This window comes from Malaclemys terrapin, chromosome 5, assembly GCF_027887155.1.
Source record: "Malaclemys terrapin pileata isolate rMalTer1 chromosome 5, rMalTer1.hap1, whole genome shotgun sequence".
Lineage (NCBI taxonomy): Eukaryota > Metazoa > Chordata > Testudines > Emydidae > Malaclemys > Malaclemys terrapin.
In genome coordinates this window covers 137233575-137252323 of record NC_071509.1, presented here as the reverse complement: position 1 = coordinate 137252323, position 18749 = coordinate 137233575, and the positions used below count along the sequence as shown (strand labels likewise).

General features: G+C 44.7%; 1 protein-coding gene across 3 annotated transcripts in view; it reads right to left on the bottom strand.

Annotated features, from left to right (window-relative positions):
• TECRL (trans-2,3-enoyl-CoA reductase like) overlaps positions 1-18749 on the bottom strand; it is a 107618-nt gene that overhangs the window by 77781 nt on the left and 11088 nt on the right. For all 3 annotated transcript variants that reach the window (XM_054031094.1, XM_054031093.1, XM_054031095.1), the window contains exon 2: positions 5042-5093. In XM_054031094.1, coding sequence (XP_053887069.1) covers positions 5042-5093 — 52 coding nt within the window. The remainder of the gene's footprint in view (positions 1-5041; positions 5094-18749) is intronic.

Here is an 18749-nt window from a genome sequence, read left to right as displayed (position 1 = left end):
GGTATTCCAGTAACACTGGAAGTAAAAGGGGTCCAGGACATTTAGTGAGATACCGAAGGGTTACTTGGCAGAGAAAAGTTTGGGAACCACTGCACGAGACAAAGCACATAAGGAATAACATGTTTTATTTGTCAGTGCTTGATTTTGACACCCTCCACTGCTCATCATTTTGTTCGGGCCCATTATAACACCCAGTTCTTATCTCAAAACACTTTCCAAAGGAGAATGGTATCATTATGGCCATTTTACAGATGGGGAAACTGAGGCACGTGGCAGTGAAGTGATTTGCTCCAACTCACCCAGTGGGCCAGTGGAGGAGCCAGGAAGAATGGCATTCTGAGTCCAACTCCAGAGGTCTATCTATTAGGCTACACTTCCTGCTAGAATCATTAAATTCAAAAGAGATGCTAGCAGTTAGATCTGTAAAAGGGGGATATGATACTTCCTTGTTTCTTAAGCGCTTTGAGATCTACAGCTGAAAATCTCTCTCTAACCAGTAGGTATTAATGTGAGAATATCCTATATGATCTAGGGTTAAGAACCTGAAGACCCAAGTGTTTAACTTGCATCAGATTCGGTAGACCAAACCCTGAACCTAAACTACTCTTCCCTGATTCATAGATGCTAGAGGGCTGCTGTAGACCAGGTTTACTCCATTCACATCAGTGTAACAAACTATAACCTACTGCTGAGTGTGATTTCAATGAGACTCTGTCAAGCCAATGGGAGTTTTGCCCAAATGAGGACTGAGAATGGACTTCAGAATGTGTTCCTATGAGCTCTTGAAGACACTGAATTAGAATCTACTGCAATTAGAATCTCAAAAAAACCAGTAACAAGCTGTAACCTGGTGATCATGATCCATTGTGTTCTTTAAAATAAATAAATCTAATTCAGTTGCCACTCCCTTCTTCATTGTGGTGGGCAGTGAAACAGACCCTGCTCACTACTAGGAAAGGATTGGTGTTGAACAGAGATGACTTGCTCACCAAGGCAGGCTACAAGCTAGGGAGAGAACTTAACAAGGGTGATCAACGGGAAATGGATGAAGAGGGAGCAGGTGCACATGCATGCTTATTTGAGAATACCGGAGTCTGAGAACCATAGAATGAGGGTAATTAGCGGGTGAGATATTTCATACTATCAGTGATCTATGGTGAAGATAAAATTTCACAGACTGAGCATTGAAAATGTAGCCTCTACACCCGCAACTATTTTCTGCCCCTTCGTAAAAGGTTTGTATTTACCGATTGCCTTCCCCTCATGCCCCATTTGTGCATCCATGCATGTGCACACACACTAAGGCTAGCAGCTATAAGAGTGGGAGAAAAGGGATGAAATTAAACCAAAAATGATAGAGTTGTATTGAGGAAAAATTAGTGAATCAGAACTGGTAGGAAAGAAGTGCTAGACTGAGGGCTTGTCTATACTACTGGCCGGATCGATGGGCAGCAATCGATCCTGTGTGTGTGTGGGGGGGGGTTGATTTATCGTGTCTATTATAGATGTGATAAATCAACTGCCGATCGCTCTAGCGTCGACTCCGGTATTTACCTCAACGAGACGTTCAAAGGGAATCGACGGGAGAGCGTCTCCCATTGACACACTGCAGTGAAGACACCACGGTAAGTAGATCTAAGTATGTAGATTTCAGCTACGTTATTCATGTAGCTGAAGCTGCTTAACTTAGATTGATTCTCTTCCACCTCCCCATCCCCCCCCCCATAGTGTAGACCAGCCCTAAGAGAACAATCCACTTTTTAGTGAGACTAGAAGTAGAGTAGCGGGTAACAAACTTACAGGAAAAGCTGTGTCACAAAGCTTGCCTAGTGGGCAATATAGAGCTACATTGTCATACCTTTACTCATGACAAAGAGCAACTTACTCCATACACAGCTCCATCAACGTCATTAGGAGTACATGAGGAATATGGTACTATTAGGTGTAATGAATGGTGTCACAAGGCTGGTTTCACACAAGGTTGCACTGGTTTAACCAAACAAAAAAAATTCCAACTTGATCTTAGTTAAACTGATGTATACCCTTGTGTGGAATTTTTAGCATTGATGTCTGAACAATATAAACCAAGTTTAAGTCAATTTAAGAGTCTGTACAGGAATTTGCACCAGTTTAAGTGAATTTATTTAAAAAAAAAATCCCATCTTTAATTGAACAGATACAACCCCCAACTGCCCAAACATTCTTCACAAGAACATTAACAGTTTTCAAGCCATTCCTGTTCTGAAGTTCTCAAACCTTTACAGAGACAAAAAAGAAATACACCTCTACCCTGATATAATGTGACCTGATATAACACAAATTTGGAAATAACGCAGTAAAGCAGTGCTCCAGGGGGGCTGCGCATTCCAGTAGATCAAAGCAAGTTTGATATAACACGGTTTCATCTATAACGCGGTAAGTTATTTTGGCTCCAGAGGACAGTGTTATATTGGCATAGAGGTGTAATTTAAGAGCAGTCACAATAAAGGAAGTTTAAAGTAATCAACTGCAAGTGTTCACAATCAAATTCAGCCCTGAGATTCAGAGATTAAGCCCAGAAGGGACCATTAGATATAGTCTGATCTTCTGCATAGAACTTCACCCAGTTACTCCTGTACTGCGCCCAGTAACTTGTGTTTGGCAAAAGCATCTCTTCCAGATCAGAATCCAGTCTCCATTGGAAAAGATCAAACAATGGAAAAATCAGCCCCTTTCCTTGCTAGTTTGTTCTAATGGTTCATCCCCTTCCCTGGTGAAAAAAAATTGTGCCCCATTTCTAGTTTGAATTTGTCTGGCTTTAAGTTCCTGCTAGTGGTTCTTACATTGCCTTTCTCCCCTGGACTCAAGAGCCTTTTAATACCAGGTATCTTCTCATGTTGAGTTCTTATTCAAAGAATGGGAATTGCAAACAGATGTCTGAAGCATGACTGCAATCCTAAGGGACCACCTCTGCTTCCATTAGTTCATCTTGAGTACCACCTTACTCTCACGACGCTCAGAGAGTCGGGATGGAGGAAGGCACTAGCATAAGGGTGGCAGAATCAGAACCTATGAAGAAGTTACTTAAATATTGTGATTACCTGGAGACAATTCAGAATTAAAAAAGACATTGCAGTATATTTGCTTGTGGCGACCCTATTTTAAAAAGGACATAGGGCAGTAAGCACCTATGGATGGAGCTATATTTTATAGACTATAAGGATATTTGCTTTATCACCATTGTACATCATGATAACAGTGGGGCTACCTATGGGTCATATCTTTTAATCAAAGTCCATGGAACTCAGTAGAAAGATTCCCATTGACTTCAGTGGGCTTTGGGACAGGCTCTGAAGGTACCATTCAATGTAAAAGTTGCTGAAGTGACATCACTGTTTTCTCACATCAAGAGCATGCATTAAATGGCATCACAAGCACACATGGCATTTAGTTGATGGGTCACGGTCCAATAAGACTGGCATAGCCAGCTTCAGAAAGACCATGTCAATGCAGAAGGTGCTTATACACACACACACACACGATAAGCATCAGGATATTATCTGAGTGAGGATCTTAGCTAAACCAAAGCCTTAGCTAAACCAAAGGAAATGTGAATAAGAGGAGTGCTACAGAGCAATACATTTACTAGTTTTCTTTCCAGTTGTTTTCAAATGCACCATCTCCCAAATTTGGCCCATCAGCTCAATAGAGGAAGAGAAGCCACGTTGCATCATTGCCTCTACAGTCAGCAATTACAGTAGGAAGATAACTAGGTGCCGAATATTTCCTTTTTTGCATCTTTGGAAGACACAGAACCTCAAATAACTTCTTCTGGGAAATAGGTAATGCTCATGCTGCAGAAGTGAGCCAGGGACAGCATCATATACCACAAAGGTAAGAACCATGCAGACCACAGTTCCTTCACACCCATCAGGATTCTCCATAGACATTTTAGACAAAGCTTTGGAGTCTAGGTTCATTCCCAGCTCTTATTCCCAGCTTTTCATCACCACTCATTTTTATAGGTGCACGTGGAGGGGAAGGGAATGTAGATTCAAGTAAGCTTGCTCTTACTTGAATCCACATCTACAAATAAACATGATCCATTGTTTTATACTCAGCTATCTGAAAAAGACCAAAAGAAGAACAACCCTAGAAGAGGGGAAGGATTGTCTGATGCTAAAGGAGCTAGAAAGGGAGGGTGTAATTCTGGACTGACACAGATTTACTGTGTGACCCTGAGCAAATCACATAACCTCTGTGCCTTGCCTCATCTGTAAAATGGAGACCCTACTACTAGAACCGACCAGAAAGCAAGAATTCCATTTCATGAAAGATTGAGGTTTTAACATTTGGTTTTGTTGAGCATCAGGATGAAACCGAGACCTTTTAATTTCTGCATGAACCAGAGAGCGCCCCCACATACACGCCCCACCCCAAATAGCCAATAGCCCCAGTAGTTGAGCACTCATGCAGGATGTGGAAGAGGCAGGTTAAGTCCCTGCTCTGACTAGGGACTTAGGTGCCACTCTCCTACCTCCCAGATGAGTGCCCCAACCACTTGGCCACCAACTATTTGGGAGGTGGGTGGCAGCTCCCATCCCTGGTTTTGCATCTTGGAATTGAAGCCTTCCCAACAAAGGGTTAATCAAAACTGATATTTGTCTGCAAAACGTTTCCATTTTGGCAAGTTGGCATTGTGATGGAGGAGACGTTTCAGCAAAAGATTCCCAACCCACTCTAAACACTACCTCCTTCACTTTGAAGAATGTAGTCTAGATAGGCAAGACAGTCAGTCACTATGTGTGGTACAGCACCCAACGTACTGCAGGGCTCTGTGGTGGCCTTTAGTTGCTACTGTAATATCAAGTCAGCTGTATTTTATATTGCCCTCCTACAGGTCTGGGAGGCCACAGCACTCCCACGGTGTCACTGTTACTCCAAAACAGCTGTCAGGCCAATCTAAGCCCTGGTGTGAAGTGTCATGGAAGTGAAGTTGACAAACTTTTCCAAGCATTAAGTCCCTCCAGCATGCTTCCAGATGGACATCCAGAGTACTTACATGTTTTGTGAAATTTATGTTTTACATCAAGGAGGGAGAATGATGGAGGTACCTGAAAGAGAAACAAACAGGAGCAGATTAGTTTTTACTCCTTTGTCCTCCTCTTCTAGACTGGGGATGGGAACATACACACATTCATTTCACAAGTGGCCACTTCCATGTGCCTACAGCTGCTTCGGACAATGTCCATGCAAAGCAGCGACTTCACTGTTCTTGTTTGTACTCCAACACTCTTTGCCCATGTAATGTTTTGGTTATAACTGGGATTAGCCTGATGTGGCCTGTAACTGGTATAAACAGCACTGGCATAAATTCCAACTGCGGAGGAGGAAAACTGCTACTTATCATGTGACAATCCCTTCCCCAAAGATCAAACCAATGGGACTCCTTGAGGACTAAGGTACTACTCCCTATAAGGGAGATTATCAGAATCTGGCTCTTGGAGCTAGGAACAGGTAGGGAATGGGCAGTTTTCAAGAGGGCCTGCTTAAGGAGTAAAGAACTACTCAGTACAAGGCTATAAGAATCTGTATTTCCATAAAGAACTGACAAGCTACTTTGTTATCCTCCTTACAACTCTCCTTTGCTGTGATGCCTACAAAAACCAAAAACCGACACACTTGACAAGGTTTAGATTGCTGGTGTGCCAAATGAGACCAATATGGTCTCATTGCTTCCTTGTACTCCCATGTCTGTCTGTAGCCATCTATTGGCCTTGTATTATACTGTACACTCCTTGAGCCAGGGATGGTCTGTTTGTTCTGAGTTTGTACAGCACTTATTACAGGACCCTGGAGTCCAGGTCCTTGGTTGGGCACAATAGTCATAATAAGTCGCTCCCAGTCTAATAAGAACTCATGAAGACAATCAGGACATGGCCGGGACATAACTGCCATGGGACTGCCTTGCTCTAATTCTTAGCAATACAGAAGAGCAATAAAGTTGTGTCATCCTGTTAATCAGGGACCTGTGGAACAAGCAGACCGCTTCTGTAGCTTCTTCTCTAAAGTAGTTTATTTTCTGCACTATTGTTCACATACAAATCCAATCATGGTATTTTACTTTCGAAAAACAGTTGAGGTACTATCAAATATTTTTTTTTACAATTCATGTTGATTTAAAAAGGTATAGTGTACACTGTATCTGTGATAGACACTAGGGATATATGGCAAATTAAGAGCAAAAGGAGATGGATCACTAAAGGAATTGGTGAAGGATGCAAAGAATTTGACTCTTAGGTTAAGAATTCATACCAGGCCCTGGGAAATAGCAATCAAAGCCCATGAGGGATTGGTGGCCTGTGGAAGATACGCTAATACTCTCAGTCCAGCTCTTGGTAGGAGAAGGTCCAAATAACACCACCCTATCTTGGTCATCTAAGCAGAGAGACAAAGAAGCAAACATAGAATCCTCAGCTGGTGCAAATTGTCGATGTTCCAGTGGAACATTGCTTCCCTGAGATCTGCCTACATGACTTGTTGTCATTACAGCAAGCCTCCTTTCCAGGGCCATTCGGCTCTGGCTGAGATGGGTCTACATGCATGTGAAACAGTAAGAGGACAGAATTGCTGCTCTTCAAGGTCTCGGAAGATACAATGGCTAGGGTGGGATCATCTTAGTTTGGGCTGTAGAAGGGAGTCTTGTGTGGTGATTCCAGTAGGTTAAAAATGGCTAATTTAAATTACGATGGTTAAAGTTATGGAAAGCCTAAAGTAAGTATGCAGAAGGCCGCATTTTCCTACATGAGGCTTATAAAGAATAGACTTCTGTAAGAGAGGAAGAATGGTCCAGTGGTTAGAGTGTCAGCCTGTCACTCCAGTGACCCACGTTCCATTCTCTGCTCCGCCACAAGCATCTGTGGAAACCATCGCCAAGATGTTTGTCCCCATCTTTAAAATGAGGAAAGTACTATTTATCTAACTCCTAGGGGTGTTCGGCACTCAGAAACCATGGTAGTGGGGCCAGTTAAGTACCTTAGGTTTCCTTGCTTGCCAACTTTGAAGAGAATGGGGGGGGGGAAATATTGATCCAAGGAAATAAGAGGATCAAGAACCAACAGCTGTAGCTCAATACAGAAACCAAATGAATTCATCCGTTGCCTAAGTGAGTAAGATATAGAATAGACAGTCAACTAGGTCTGGATTTTGACAGACCAGAGCAATGTAACCATATGTTCCAGTTGATCAGTAAATAGTTTCCGTTAAATTCCAAAGGAATAAATGGGGTGGGGCTTAATTTAAATCAGTGGTGTTCAAACTTATTTGATTGCTCTCCCCCTTTCTTTTTATCTGTAGTTGATTACATCCCCATCTCCCACAAGGACATATATCACCACCGAGCGCCGAAGGCAGAGCGGAGAGCAGCAGCTGGTGGCCTGGCACCCAGCTCCGAAGGCAGTGACATGCCAGCAGCAGCACATAAGTAAGGGCGGCAATGTGAAAAGTGATATTCATCAGTATCACTTTTCACAGCAGACTTTGCAGCCCATGACCATCCTTAGTTCTGTGCTGCTGCTGCTACCACAGGGCTGACAGCCGGAGCCCCACTACTTCTAGGTGAGGGATTGGGGGGTGGAGTTGGGTGGAAGGAGAGCCTGAGTACGGGGCTCCAGCTGTCCTTTATTTGCACATCCCGGGAGTGCACAGCCCTAGCCACCCAGGGCTGATAGCCAGAGCTGGGAGTTAACTCTTCCTTCCCTCAGCCAAGGTCCAGTGTCTGTTGGAATTGTGGAGAGTTAGTCTGTAGCCAGGGCTGTAACGCCACTGAATTCACTGGGTGAAGTCCCTGAAGTCAATAGCAAAACATCCTCTTGACTTCAGTGGGGCCAGGATTTCACCCAGTGAAATTACACCAGGTATGTGAGAGGAAGGTCTGATCCTGAATTCTTGGGCATTGTTTTGGAGTTCTAGCACCAGCATTATCTTACCCTGTGGATACAATGACAAAAGAAAACATTTTATCTGTATCTGTATCTGGTGTGTACATAAGCCATTCCATAAGAGTACCTAGAGGACCTTTATAGAATACCACATCATCTTATAATGTACATACACACATGACAAAAATGCTTCAAAGTTTTCAGACTTGGCCTGATTCCAGTATCCCTCTGCCTTTTTATATGAGGCTAGAATCCCTTTGTTACATGAGTGCACCTGCAGAGGTCTTGAAAGGAGAGGGAAGGTCAGACTACATTTTAGAAATCTCTAAAAATTACCAAAAATACCTTTCCCCACACAATGTTTTATGATCTGGAAGCTTTCCCACTGTTAGAAGCAAGTGCTGTATATCCAGAACTAAGAGTCAAACACAGGAAACCAGACTAAACTCTGGACATTTTATTTTCTGGCCCCAGAGACCTGACCCAGATCAAGATTCTAAAGGTTTATACCCCTGTCATAAGACGAGGGCAGTACTGCTCATGGTCTGTTCTTACACTGGAAAGGGAGGAGTCCTGACTTTCGAAATGTTTACGGGCACTAATTACTTGTGTTAGGCCTGGTCTACACTAGGGGGAGGGGGCGGGAAATTGATCTAAGTTACGCAACTTCAGCTATGTGAATAACGTAGCTGAAGTCGATGTACTTAGATCAACTTACCATGGTGTCTTCACCGCAGTGAGTCAACTGCTGCCACTCCCCCATTGACTTCGCCTGTGACTCTCGTGGCAGGGGAGTAAAGGAGTCGACGGGAGAGTGCTCGGGGATCAATTTATCACATCTAGACTAGACATGATAAATCGACCCTCACTGGATCGATCGCTGCCCGCCGATCTGGCAGGTAGTGTAGACATACCCTTAGTGTCTGCAGCCCCAGTCAAGAGCAGAGCCTTATTGGGACAGGTGCTGGGGAAAAAAAAAAAACACACAACCCAAACAAAACACTGAGAGACTATTGCTGCCTCAAAGAGCCTTTGATCAAAATGGACAAAGGGAAACAGAGGCAGAGATCAGCAGCATAGCCAGGAATTGAACCTCCTGATTCCCAGTCAAGACAGCACTTCGTCCACATAACCATACGGCCTCCCCTCATTCAACAAAAAACTTCCTGTTTTGAGCCCTGATTAGTGAGGAAGTATTGTACCTCAACGCTACCATTTGTCCAGGAGTGAATGTTGGCTCCCTCGGACGTCAGAGCAGTGCAACTTTGTGGGAGACATGCTGAAGTTGGGAAGAAATGAGGAAACATTTCTGACAGGTTGCATTTTTAAATGGCATCCCTAAGCATAAGGGTTGATGCCTGTAGCGCTAAACACTTCCCTTTATAAGCCCTTCTTTCAATTACTTATGACTTTGCCAAACTTTAGCTCTGTGGGCTGAAGTCAGTGGACATTCCACTGATGTGTCCCAGGGAAAGAATTGAGCCACTAAGTGTTGGACTCTTACTCTAGATAGGGCTCAAAGAAAATGGTTTCCCCATCCCATGAAAGTTTGAGAGTTCAAGTAGTTTCCTGTTCCACACTGGGACAGGGCAGAGACTTTCCAAAGTTTTTCATAACATACCCCACCCTCTGCAAAGAGAGTTCAACCTCCAACTAGATGAATCAGGCAGAGCCGGGACCAGAACCTGGGTCTTTTGAATTGCAGGTGAGCGTTTTAAGAACCAAGCAATTTTTAGGTGGTTTGACCAGAAATTGGATCCTGAGGAAAAAGCTTCACAACAAGAGTTTAACCAAAACAACCCTTTCCTGTGAAAAGTTTCAGTTTTCCGTAGTCAGCATTTTCCACCCAAAAACATTTAGTCAGACGCTCTCACTGCTCAGCCCTGAAGTTTTTAAAGAAGAGTGATGGACTTGGGGCTGGGGTCTATATTTAGAGATACCTATTGAATCTGAGGTTATAGTACGTATTTCCAAGCAACTATGGGCTTCTACAGGCTACCATTTATGTCACTCAGGGGTGTGAATAAGCCACCCCCTGGAGCGACGTAAGTTACTGACCTAAGTGCGGTGTGGACAGTTCTATGCCAATGGGAGAGCTTCACCCACTGAGATAGCTACCGCCTCGTGGAGCTGGATTTTTTATGCCGACGGGAGAGCTCTCTTCACCAGATGCGCTACAACTGCATCAGAGTAGCACGTTAGTGTAGACTAGCCCTATGACCATTATGCTTATGGCTTAAGGAGGACAGGCTACTTAATAGATCTGGAGTCACACTCATTATGTTTTTATACCTGAGAGAGCCTGGAGCATTGATGAGGCTAGAAGGCTGAAAGATTTGTTTTGTGGGTCAGTTGACTACCAGCCAATGATTTCTCCATACTTCAGAAGAACTATGCAGCATAGAAGGAGAAAAGGCATTTTCCTCTTCAGGATGATTTGGGACATTAAGAAGTCAAGGTGTCTCTTTATCCTGCAGAGGTAAGGAGGACACATCTTATAGAAGGATTAAATACAATTTTTGTGACTGACTGCCTTAAAAAAAAGACTTCATAAAGCAACAAGTGAAGTTATGGATTGCAATATTGATCAGCTTGAAGACGATGCAGAGACATCTTACAAATCAGAATTTCCTCTGCATGCTCCATTAATTATCTTTTGTTCAATGGAACTTGAAATGGAATCGTAAGGTTGGAACACCACACCACCAGCCATGAAAAGTGCCATCTTGCTACCTACCCTTAGATCCATGCAAAGATCATTTTCCTGCCTCATTACTCCAACGACATCACCCAACCCTTTGCATGCTTCCATTGTACGTTTGACCATTTAGCCATTCTTGAGCGGTTCTCCCATATTCTTTGGGAGAAGGAAGGATTTTTAAATTGAACAATTGGAAAATGTATTTTTTATATCCTCACATAACTCAACAGCTAATATGTTGATGTTTAGGGGATTTAGGCATGTGCTCAAAGTTAAGCAGATGGGGCTTTCCTGGATAGGGCCAATGTGTTGAAAGTTGCAGCCTGAGAGATAAATGTTTTACAAACGAAAGCATAAAATCCAGGCCCTTCTGAAGGGTAGCTAGCGTCTGTTTCTGATGAACCCTCACTAGCTGCCTGGGCTGTTTCCTACCTTGGTTTGCTTGCAGGCATCTGCCATGGATCTGTGCTCTCCAGTTCTCTCCCTAGAGTTTCATCTCTCCATGCAGCTTTTCCCAGTTTGTTGCTGAGGAGTTTTCTTCAGGATCTCTCTTAGACTTTGTCAACCCTATGGAACCCCTGCTGCCCTACAGGGCTAATCCCTACAACAGCTGTCCTCTTTCACTCCTCCCCTGGTGACTCTTCCTTTATAGGGAGCCACCCAGTTTGGTTCTCTCCAGCTGGGACTAATCCTTGATTACCTGCCTCCCTTCCAGGTACCACAGAAAGGGCTAATTGGGCTCTCCGATTCCTCTTAACCCTATCTTCATCAGTGTGGGCTTTATACACCACATCACAGTGAGGTTATAGTGGAAAGTGTTTTACAACCTTGCCTGTCACTATGAGAAACCACAGTGGTCTCGTATATCAGGTGTCACCTCCAGGAAGGAAGGCCGGGGTAGAGACCGTCGAATCGTGGAAGTCAATGAATGGCTACGCAGGTGGTGTCGAAGAGAAGGCTTTGGATTCTTCGACCATGGGATGGTGTTCCAAGAAGGAGGAGTGCTAGGCAGAGACGGGCTCCACCTAATGGAGAGGGAAGAGCATCTTCGCCAGCAGGCTGGCTAACCTAGTGAGGAGGGCTTTAAACTAGGTTCACCGGGGGAAGGAGACCAAAGCCCTGAGGTAAGTGGGGAAATGGGATCCTGGGAGGAAGCACAAGCAGGAGAGCGCAAGAGGGGAGGTCTCCTGGCTCATGCTGAGAAAGAGGGACGATCGATGAGTTCTCTTAAGTGCCTATACACAAATGCAAGAAGCCTGGGAAACAAACAGGGAGAACTGGAAGTCCTGGCACAGTCAGGGAACTATGATGTGATTGGAATAACAGAGACTTGGTGGTATAACTCACATGACTGGAGTACTGTCATGGATGGATATAAACTGTTCAGGAAGGACACGCAGGGCAGAAAAGGTGGGGGAGTTGCATTGTATGTAAGAGAGGAGTATGACTGCTCAGAGCTCCGGTATGAAACTGCAGAAAAACCTGAGAGTCTCTGGATAAAGTTGAGAAGTGTGAGCAACAAGGGTGATGTCGTGGTTGGAGTCTGCTATAGACCACCAGACCAGGGGGATGAGGTGGACGAGGCTTTCTTCTGGCAACTAGCAGAAGTTGCTAGATCGCAGGCCCTGGTTCTCATGGGAGACTTTAATCACCCTGATATCTGCTGGGAGAGCAATACAGCAGTGCATAGACAATCCAGGAAGTTTTTGGAAACTGTAGGGGACAATTTCCTGGTGCAAGTGCTGGAGGAACCAACTAGGGGCAGAGCTTTTCTTGACCTGCTGCTCACAAACAGGGAAGAATTAGTAGGGGAAGCAAAAGTAGATGGGAACCTGGGAGGCAGTGACCACGAGATGGTCGAGTTCAGGATCCTGACACAAGGAAGAAAGGAGAGCAGCAGAATACGGACCCTGGACTTCAGAAAAGCAGACTTTGACTCCCTCAGGGAACAGATGGGCCGGATCCCCTGGGAGAATAACATGAAGGGCAAAGGGATCCAGGAGAGCTGGCTGTATTTTAAAGAATCCTTATTGAGGTTGCAGGAACAAACCATCCCGATGTTGGGGTTACTAGGCCTGCCTGAGCCAGAGTTCTTCCATGTTTAAACTCTGTCCTTCCATGTTTAACTCTGATCGACCTCAACAACCAAGAACAGGAATTGGAATGTGTAAATAGCCAGTTAGCAATTACGACCTTGCTCATGCCAGGTACCAAACAATGATGATGAGGTTTGCATGTTTCTAGCTGGGGAGGGGGTAATAAACTAAGGGTAAACAGGACCAAATAACAGTTTGGGGAGAAGTTACTAACAAGCTAGATTTATAGCCCTAGAATGATTTAATTGCTTAAATGTATAAACATGCCTTCGGTAGAGAGGGGAGGGGGAGTAGAGGGGAGGTGATAGAGAGGGTGAGGGGGGGGGCTTAGTTGTAAAATGTATAAAGAAGAGAAACTGTTTTTGCTGGTGTACTTGATTTGAGACTTGCCTGTCTCCTTGCACCACTTTGAGATCTCAAATACACCTTTGATTGTTTCTCCACCCCGGTATGTTTCTTGGCGCGAAGCACTCTGGGCAATGAACCCCACTGTTGCTGTCCTCGGGCCCCTGTGCCGGCAACACTGATGTGTAGAAAGAATAGTAAATATGGCAGGCGACCAGCTTGGCTAAACAGTGAAATCCTTGCTGATCTTAAACACAAAAAAGAAGCTTACAAGAAGTGGAAGATTGGACAAATTACCTTGGAGGAGTATAAAAATATTGCTAAGGCGTGCAGGAGTGAAATCAGGAAGGCCAAATCACAGTTGGAGTTGCAGTTAGCAAGAGATATTAAGAGTAACAAGAAGGGTTTCTTCAGGTATGTTAGCAACAAGAAGAAAATCAAGGAAAGTGTGGGCCCCTTACTGAATGAGGGAGGCAACCTAGTGACAGAGGATGTGGAAAAAGCTAATGTACTCAATGATTTTTTTGCCTCTGTCTTCACGAACAAGGTCAGCTCCCAGATTGCTGCACTGGGCAGTACAGTATGGGGAGAAGGTGACCAGCCCTCTGTGGAGAAAGAAGTGGTTCTGGACTATTTAGAAAAACTGGACGTGCACAAGTCCATGGGGCCGGATGCGCTGCATCTGAGGGTGCTAAAGGAGTTGGCGGGTGAGATTGCAGAGCCATTAGCCATTATTTTTGAAAACTCATGGCGATCAGGGGAGGTCCCGGATGACCGGAAAAAGGCTAATGTAGTGCCCATCTTTAAAAAAGGGAAGAAGGAGGATCCGGGGAACTACAGGCCAGTCAGCCTCACCTCAGTCCCTGGAACAAGCATGGAGCAGGTCCTCAAGGAATCAATTATGAAACATTTAGAGGAGAGGAAAGTGATCAGGAACAGTCAGCATGGATTCACGAAGGGGAAGTTGTGCCTGACTAACCTAATTGCCTTCTATGATGAGATAACTGGCTCTGTGGATGAGGGGAAAGCAGTGGATGTGTTATTCCTTGACTTTAGCAAAGCTTTTGTTATGGTCTCCCACAGTATTCTTGCCACCAAGTTAAAGAAGTATGGGCTGGATGAATGGACTGTAAGGTGGATAGAAAGCTGGCTAGATCGTCAGGCTCAACGGGTAGTGATCAATGGCTTCATGTCTAGTTGGCAGCTGGTTTCAAGAGGAGTGCCCCAAGGGTTGGTCCTGGGGCTGGTTTTGTTTAATAACTTTATTAATGATCTGGAGGATGGTGTGGACTGCACTCTCAGCAAGTTTGCAGATGACACTAAACTAGGAGGCGTGGTAGATACACTAGAGAGTAGGGATCGGATACAGAGGGACCTAGACAAATTAGAGGATTGGGCCAAAAAAACCTGATGAGGTTCAACAAGGACAAGTGCAGAGTCCTGCACTTAGGACGGAAGAATCCCATGCACTGCTACAGACTAGGGACAGAATGGCTAGGTAGCAGTTCTGCAGAAAAGGACCTAGGGGTCACAGTGGATGAGAAGCTGGATATGAGTCAACAGTGTGCTCTTGTTGCCAAGAAGGCTAATGGCATTTTGGGCTGTATAAGTAGGGGCATTGGCAGCAGATCAAGGAACGTGATCGTTCCCCTTTATTTGACATTGGTGAGGCCTCATCTGGAATACTGTGTCCAGTTTTGGGCCCCACACTACAAGAAGGATGTGGAAAAATTGGAAAGAGTCCAACGGAGGGCAACAAAAATGATTAGGGGTCTGGAGCACATGACGTATGAGGAGAGGCTGAGGGAACTGGGATTGTTTAGTCTCCAGAAGAGAAGAATGAGGGGGGATTTGATAGCAGCCTTCAACTACCTGAAGGGGGGTTCCAAAGAGGATGGAGCTCGGCTGTTCTCAGTGGTGGCAGATGACAGAACAAGGAGCAATGGTCTCAAGTTGCAGTGGGGGAGGTCCAGGCTGGATATTAGGAAAAACTATTTCACTAGGAGGGTGGTGAAACACTGCAATGCGTTACCTAGGGAGGTGGTGGAGTCTCCTTCCTTGGAGGTTTTTAAGGCCCGGCTTGACAAAGCCCTGGCTGGGATGATTTAGTTGGGAATTGGTCCTGCTTTGAGCAGGGGGTTGGACTAGATGACCTCTTGAGGTCCCTTCCAACCCTGATATTCTATGATTCTATGGTCCAGTAGGCTTGTAGGTGGGTAAACTGGGTTCAGCTCTCTGCTGTATCCTGGGGTGTTCATGTGTCCATCAGAACACAAGGCACTGGGCAGAGGTCTGCTTCATTCAATGTCTCAGTTTCCCCCTCTGCCTCTGCGTAACATAACAGGAGCCTCTTAAAAAGGTACAAGTATCAGAGGGGTAGCCGTGTTAGTCTGGATCTGTAAAGAGCAACAGAGAGTCCTGTGGCACCTTTAAGACTAACAGATCTATTGGAACATAAGCTTTCGTGGGTGAATGCATCTGACAAAGTGGGTATTCACCCACGAAAGCTTATGCTCCAATACATCTGTTAGTCTTAAAGGTGCCACAGGACACCGTTGCTTCTTAAAGGTACAGTATCCCAGATTTCCTCAATGACATGAGGCAATTCACTTGAGGTGGAATGCTCAAAAGAAGTTAGAAGTTTAGCTCCTTTTGAGCATCCCATCCTTAGTCTCTGTGCCTCAGGGATGCATCTGTACCATGGGGCTAATAGCCAGGGCCAGCTCCAGGCACCAGCAAAGGAAGCAGGTGCTTGGGGAGGCCAATGGAAAGGGGCGGCACATCTGGGTCTTCGGCAGCGGGTCCCTCACTCCCTCTTGACCCACCACCGAAGAATGAAGTGGCATGGTAGAGCTGCCACCGAAGTGCCGCCAATCATGGCTTAATTTTTTTTTTTTTGGCTTCGCCGCTTGGAGCGGCAAAAAAGCTGGAGCCAGTCCTGCTAATAGCACTTCCCTTCCCCTTTGAAGAGAAACACATTGAAGAGTGTTAGGGGGATCAGTTATTACAGTAAGGTGTTGCCTAGGGGATAGCATGTTAGACTGAGACTCTAGAGACCTCAGATCAATTCCCAGATCTAGCACTGGGTGACCTTGGGCATGTCACTTCACCTCACTGTGCCTCATTTTCCCCTTCTGTAAAATGGGGATAGTGATACCAAACACCTTTGTAAAGTGCTTTAAGAGCTATTGATGGAAAAATGTGGGGTGTTATTATAGAAGTACCTTAGACAGAGCAGATATCACAAATGCAACCTGTCCCTTTTTCATATTATCTTTCACATTTATAGGTCAAGGAAAGATAAGTCCATCGATGGATGCAACACAATTACGTACTTTTTAGTGCTGAAGGATTATTTTCAGTGGCTAAGGTTAAAAGAATGTCAATAAGAATTTGAGTTATAGAATTTGAACAAATAAATGATCTTCCTATTCATTATTATAGTTGAATTTTAATTAGTTTTTTAAGTTTGTGGAAAACCAATACTGTTGAACTATGCACCTCCTCTATGTACTAATTTTCAATGACTATTGAAAGTCTGAAACTCCGCCATTTGAATTGTTTGTTATATTCAAGGTGTATAAACGGAGAAGTTGGATAAATTAAAAGAAATACTCACTGAAAGGTGGAAATGTAAAGACTTGATTTCTTAGAATCCAGAACCTTAACACACATGAACCAAAACCAGAGAGACACGAAGCAGGCTGCTCCCTTCGACAGAAAGCTAAAACTCACCCAACCCTGCTTTAGGCTGGCTTTTTGCAGACTGATTCTGATCACACCCTACACACTTCCCTCAGAACTCCCTAGCCTGCAAGAAGGACCAGGAAACCCTTTATGATTTAAAATAATGGCTTGAAAATTGTGTACAAATTACAATGCATCACACTGTTCATTAACATTAGACAGCCAGAACCTTAGTCAGCATCAATGTACTCAAGTAGAGTTATGTCAGCTTACGCCAGTGGAGGATCCGGCCTAGAAAGTAGATAAATAACTGTCATGGGGTAACTCACCACACTGGCACCTAATGCTGGGCGTTTCGGGAATTAGCTCAGTCCTAGCAGGTGCATCCTCAGGTGCTGGTGGTGGCTCTCCCATCTTCGCCTCCAGACCCATTACAACTCCTTCCTCTCGGTGTTTGCTTTGTGGCACAGCCCTCTGGCTGTGTCACCATCTGGTATCCCCCCAACAAGAGCCCAGCCACTCCTCACAGCAGCTTGGCGGTCCACAACCAGGCTGCTCCTTCAGCAGGTAGTGGGGGGGGGCAACCCAGGTGCCCTGCAAACAGCAACTTCCTGTTGCCTCTTCCTTCCAGCTCACTGTCTCTACTTCCCCAGAGCCTCAGTTCCTTTGGCTCCAGCTCCTTTGCCCTATTCCCAGGGCCTCCAGCCTGTAATTCCTGGCAGACCACCAGGAGCCTACTAAAAAAACAGTCTTCTCCCTAGGGCTCCGTGCAGCAGACTAACATGCTCTGGTCTGCAGCTTCCTTTTATATGGGCCGGCGGGCCCTGATTGGCTGGTCCAGCCGCCGCCCTAATTGTCTAGAGCCCCCGTCCTAATTGGCTGTTTCCCCTGCAACTGCCTGCGGCGCAGCCTCCCTAGGCTGGTTTTATCCCTCCCAGGGCCAGTCCTATTGGGTTCCAGGCAGTGGGCGGGCCCCCCGTCACAATAACGAATGGGAATGCCATTTATTTGTTAAAATGAAGCATGCAACAAGTGTCTCTTCAATACTGCTTTCATATACAGCCCTTGCCTAGGGCACGTGCTGTGCTATCAGCAGGAATCGATGAAAAATCAGTGCGAAGAAAGAGCCATTCTAATTCATCTTCATTTTTTTTTTTTGCCTTTGACTTAGCTTTAGCTGATTTGTTCCTCTTTGCGCTCATTTTCAAAGAGTATTAAAAAAGATGTTGCACTGTCCATATCCTCCCTACATACTCTCCAGCTATGACCCCATTTGAGCTTGAGCCATGAATGAGGATCACGATAATCACTTCCAAACACTATATTATTCACCAGAGTCCCACGGTTATGGGAGATAAGTGGTTACGTGTAAGAAAGTATCTTCAGCAACCACCAGTGATTAAAGCTTCCATCATGGAATTTGACACCTTACCCATGGATTGCTGTGGAAGTTATACACTAAGGCCCAGATACACACAGGTATGGAAATCCATGGAAGTTAGGAGCCTAAATACCCTAAACGGAGATCTGGATCCAGACTTTCCTAGAATTCACAGATGTTCAGAGCTATGGTTTTAGTCCATGCCCATTATCACCTACCTGGGTATTGTTTGACCACAATTAGTAATTTACTACCGATAATTGTGTGCTCAGATTGGCTTTGACATAGAAAATAATCTGAATGACATACTTTGTGGTTCTGAATTAATTTCACTTGCAGACAGCATACAAAAATATCAAGAATAGAATGTCCAAATTCTCTGCTAATGCAAATCATCACAGATGTATTGACTTCTGTAGAGCTGTGCCGAGTTACGGCATTAGAGAATTTAGTCCCAGAGGTATACTAGGCTGATATATCATAGTAGTAGCTATATTTAGGTAATATATTAGGTAGCAATTTCCACAGGTGCTCTAAACACAGGGTTGTTGTCATCCTGGAGAACTTCGAATCAATCAAATCCATATTTGAAAAGTGTGGTGGAAGTAGTGCATGACTAT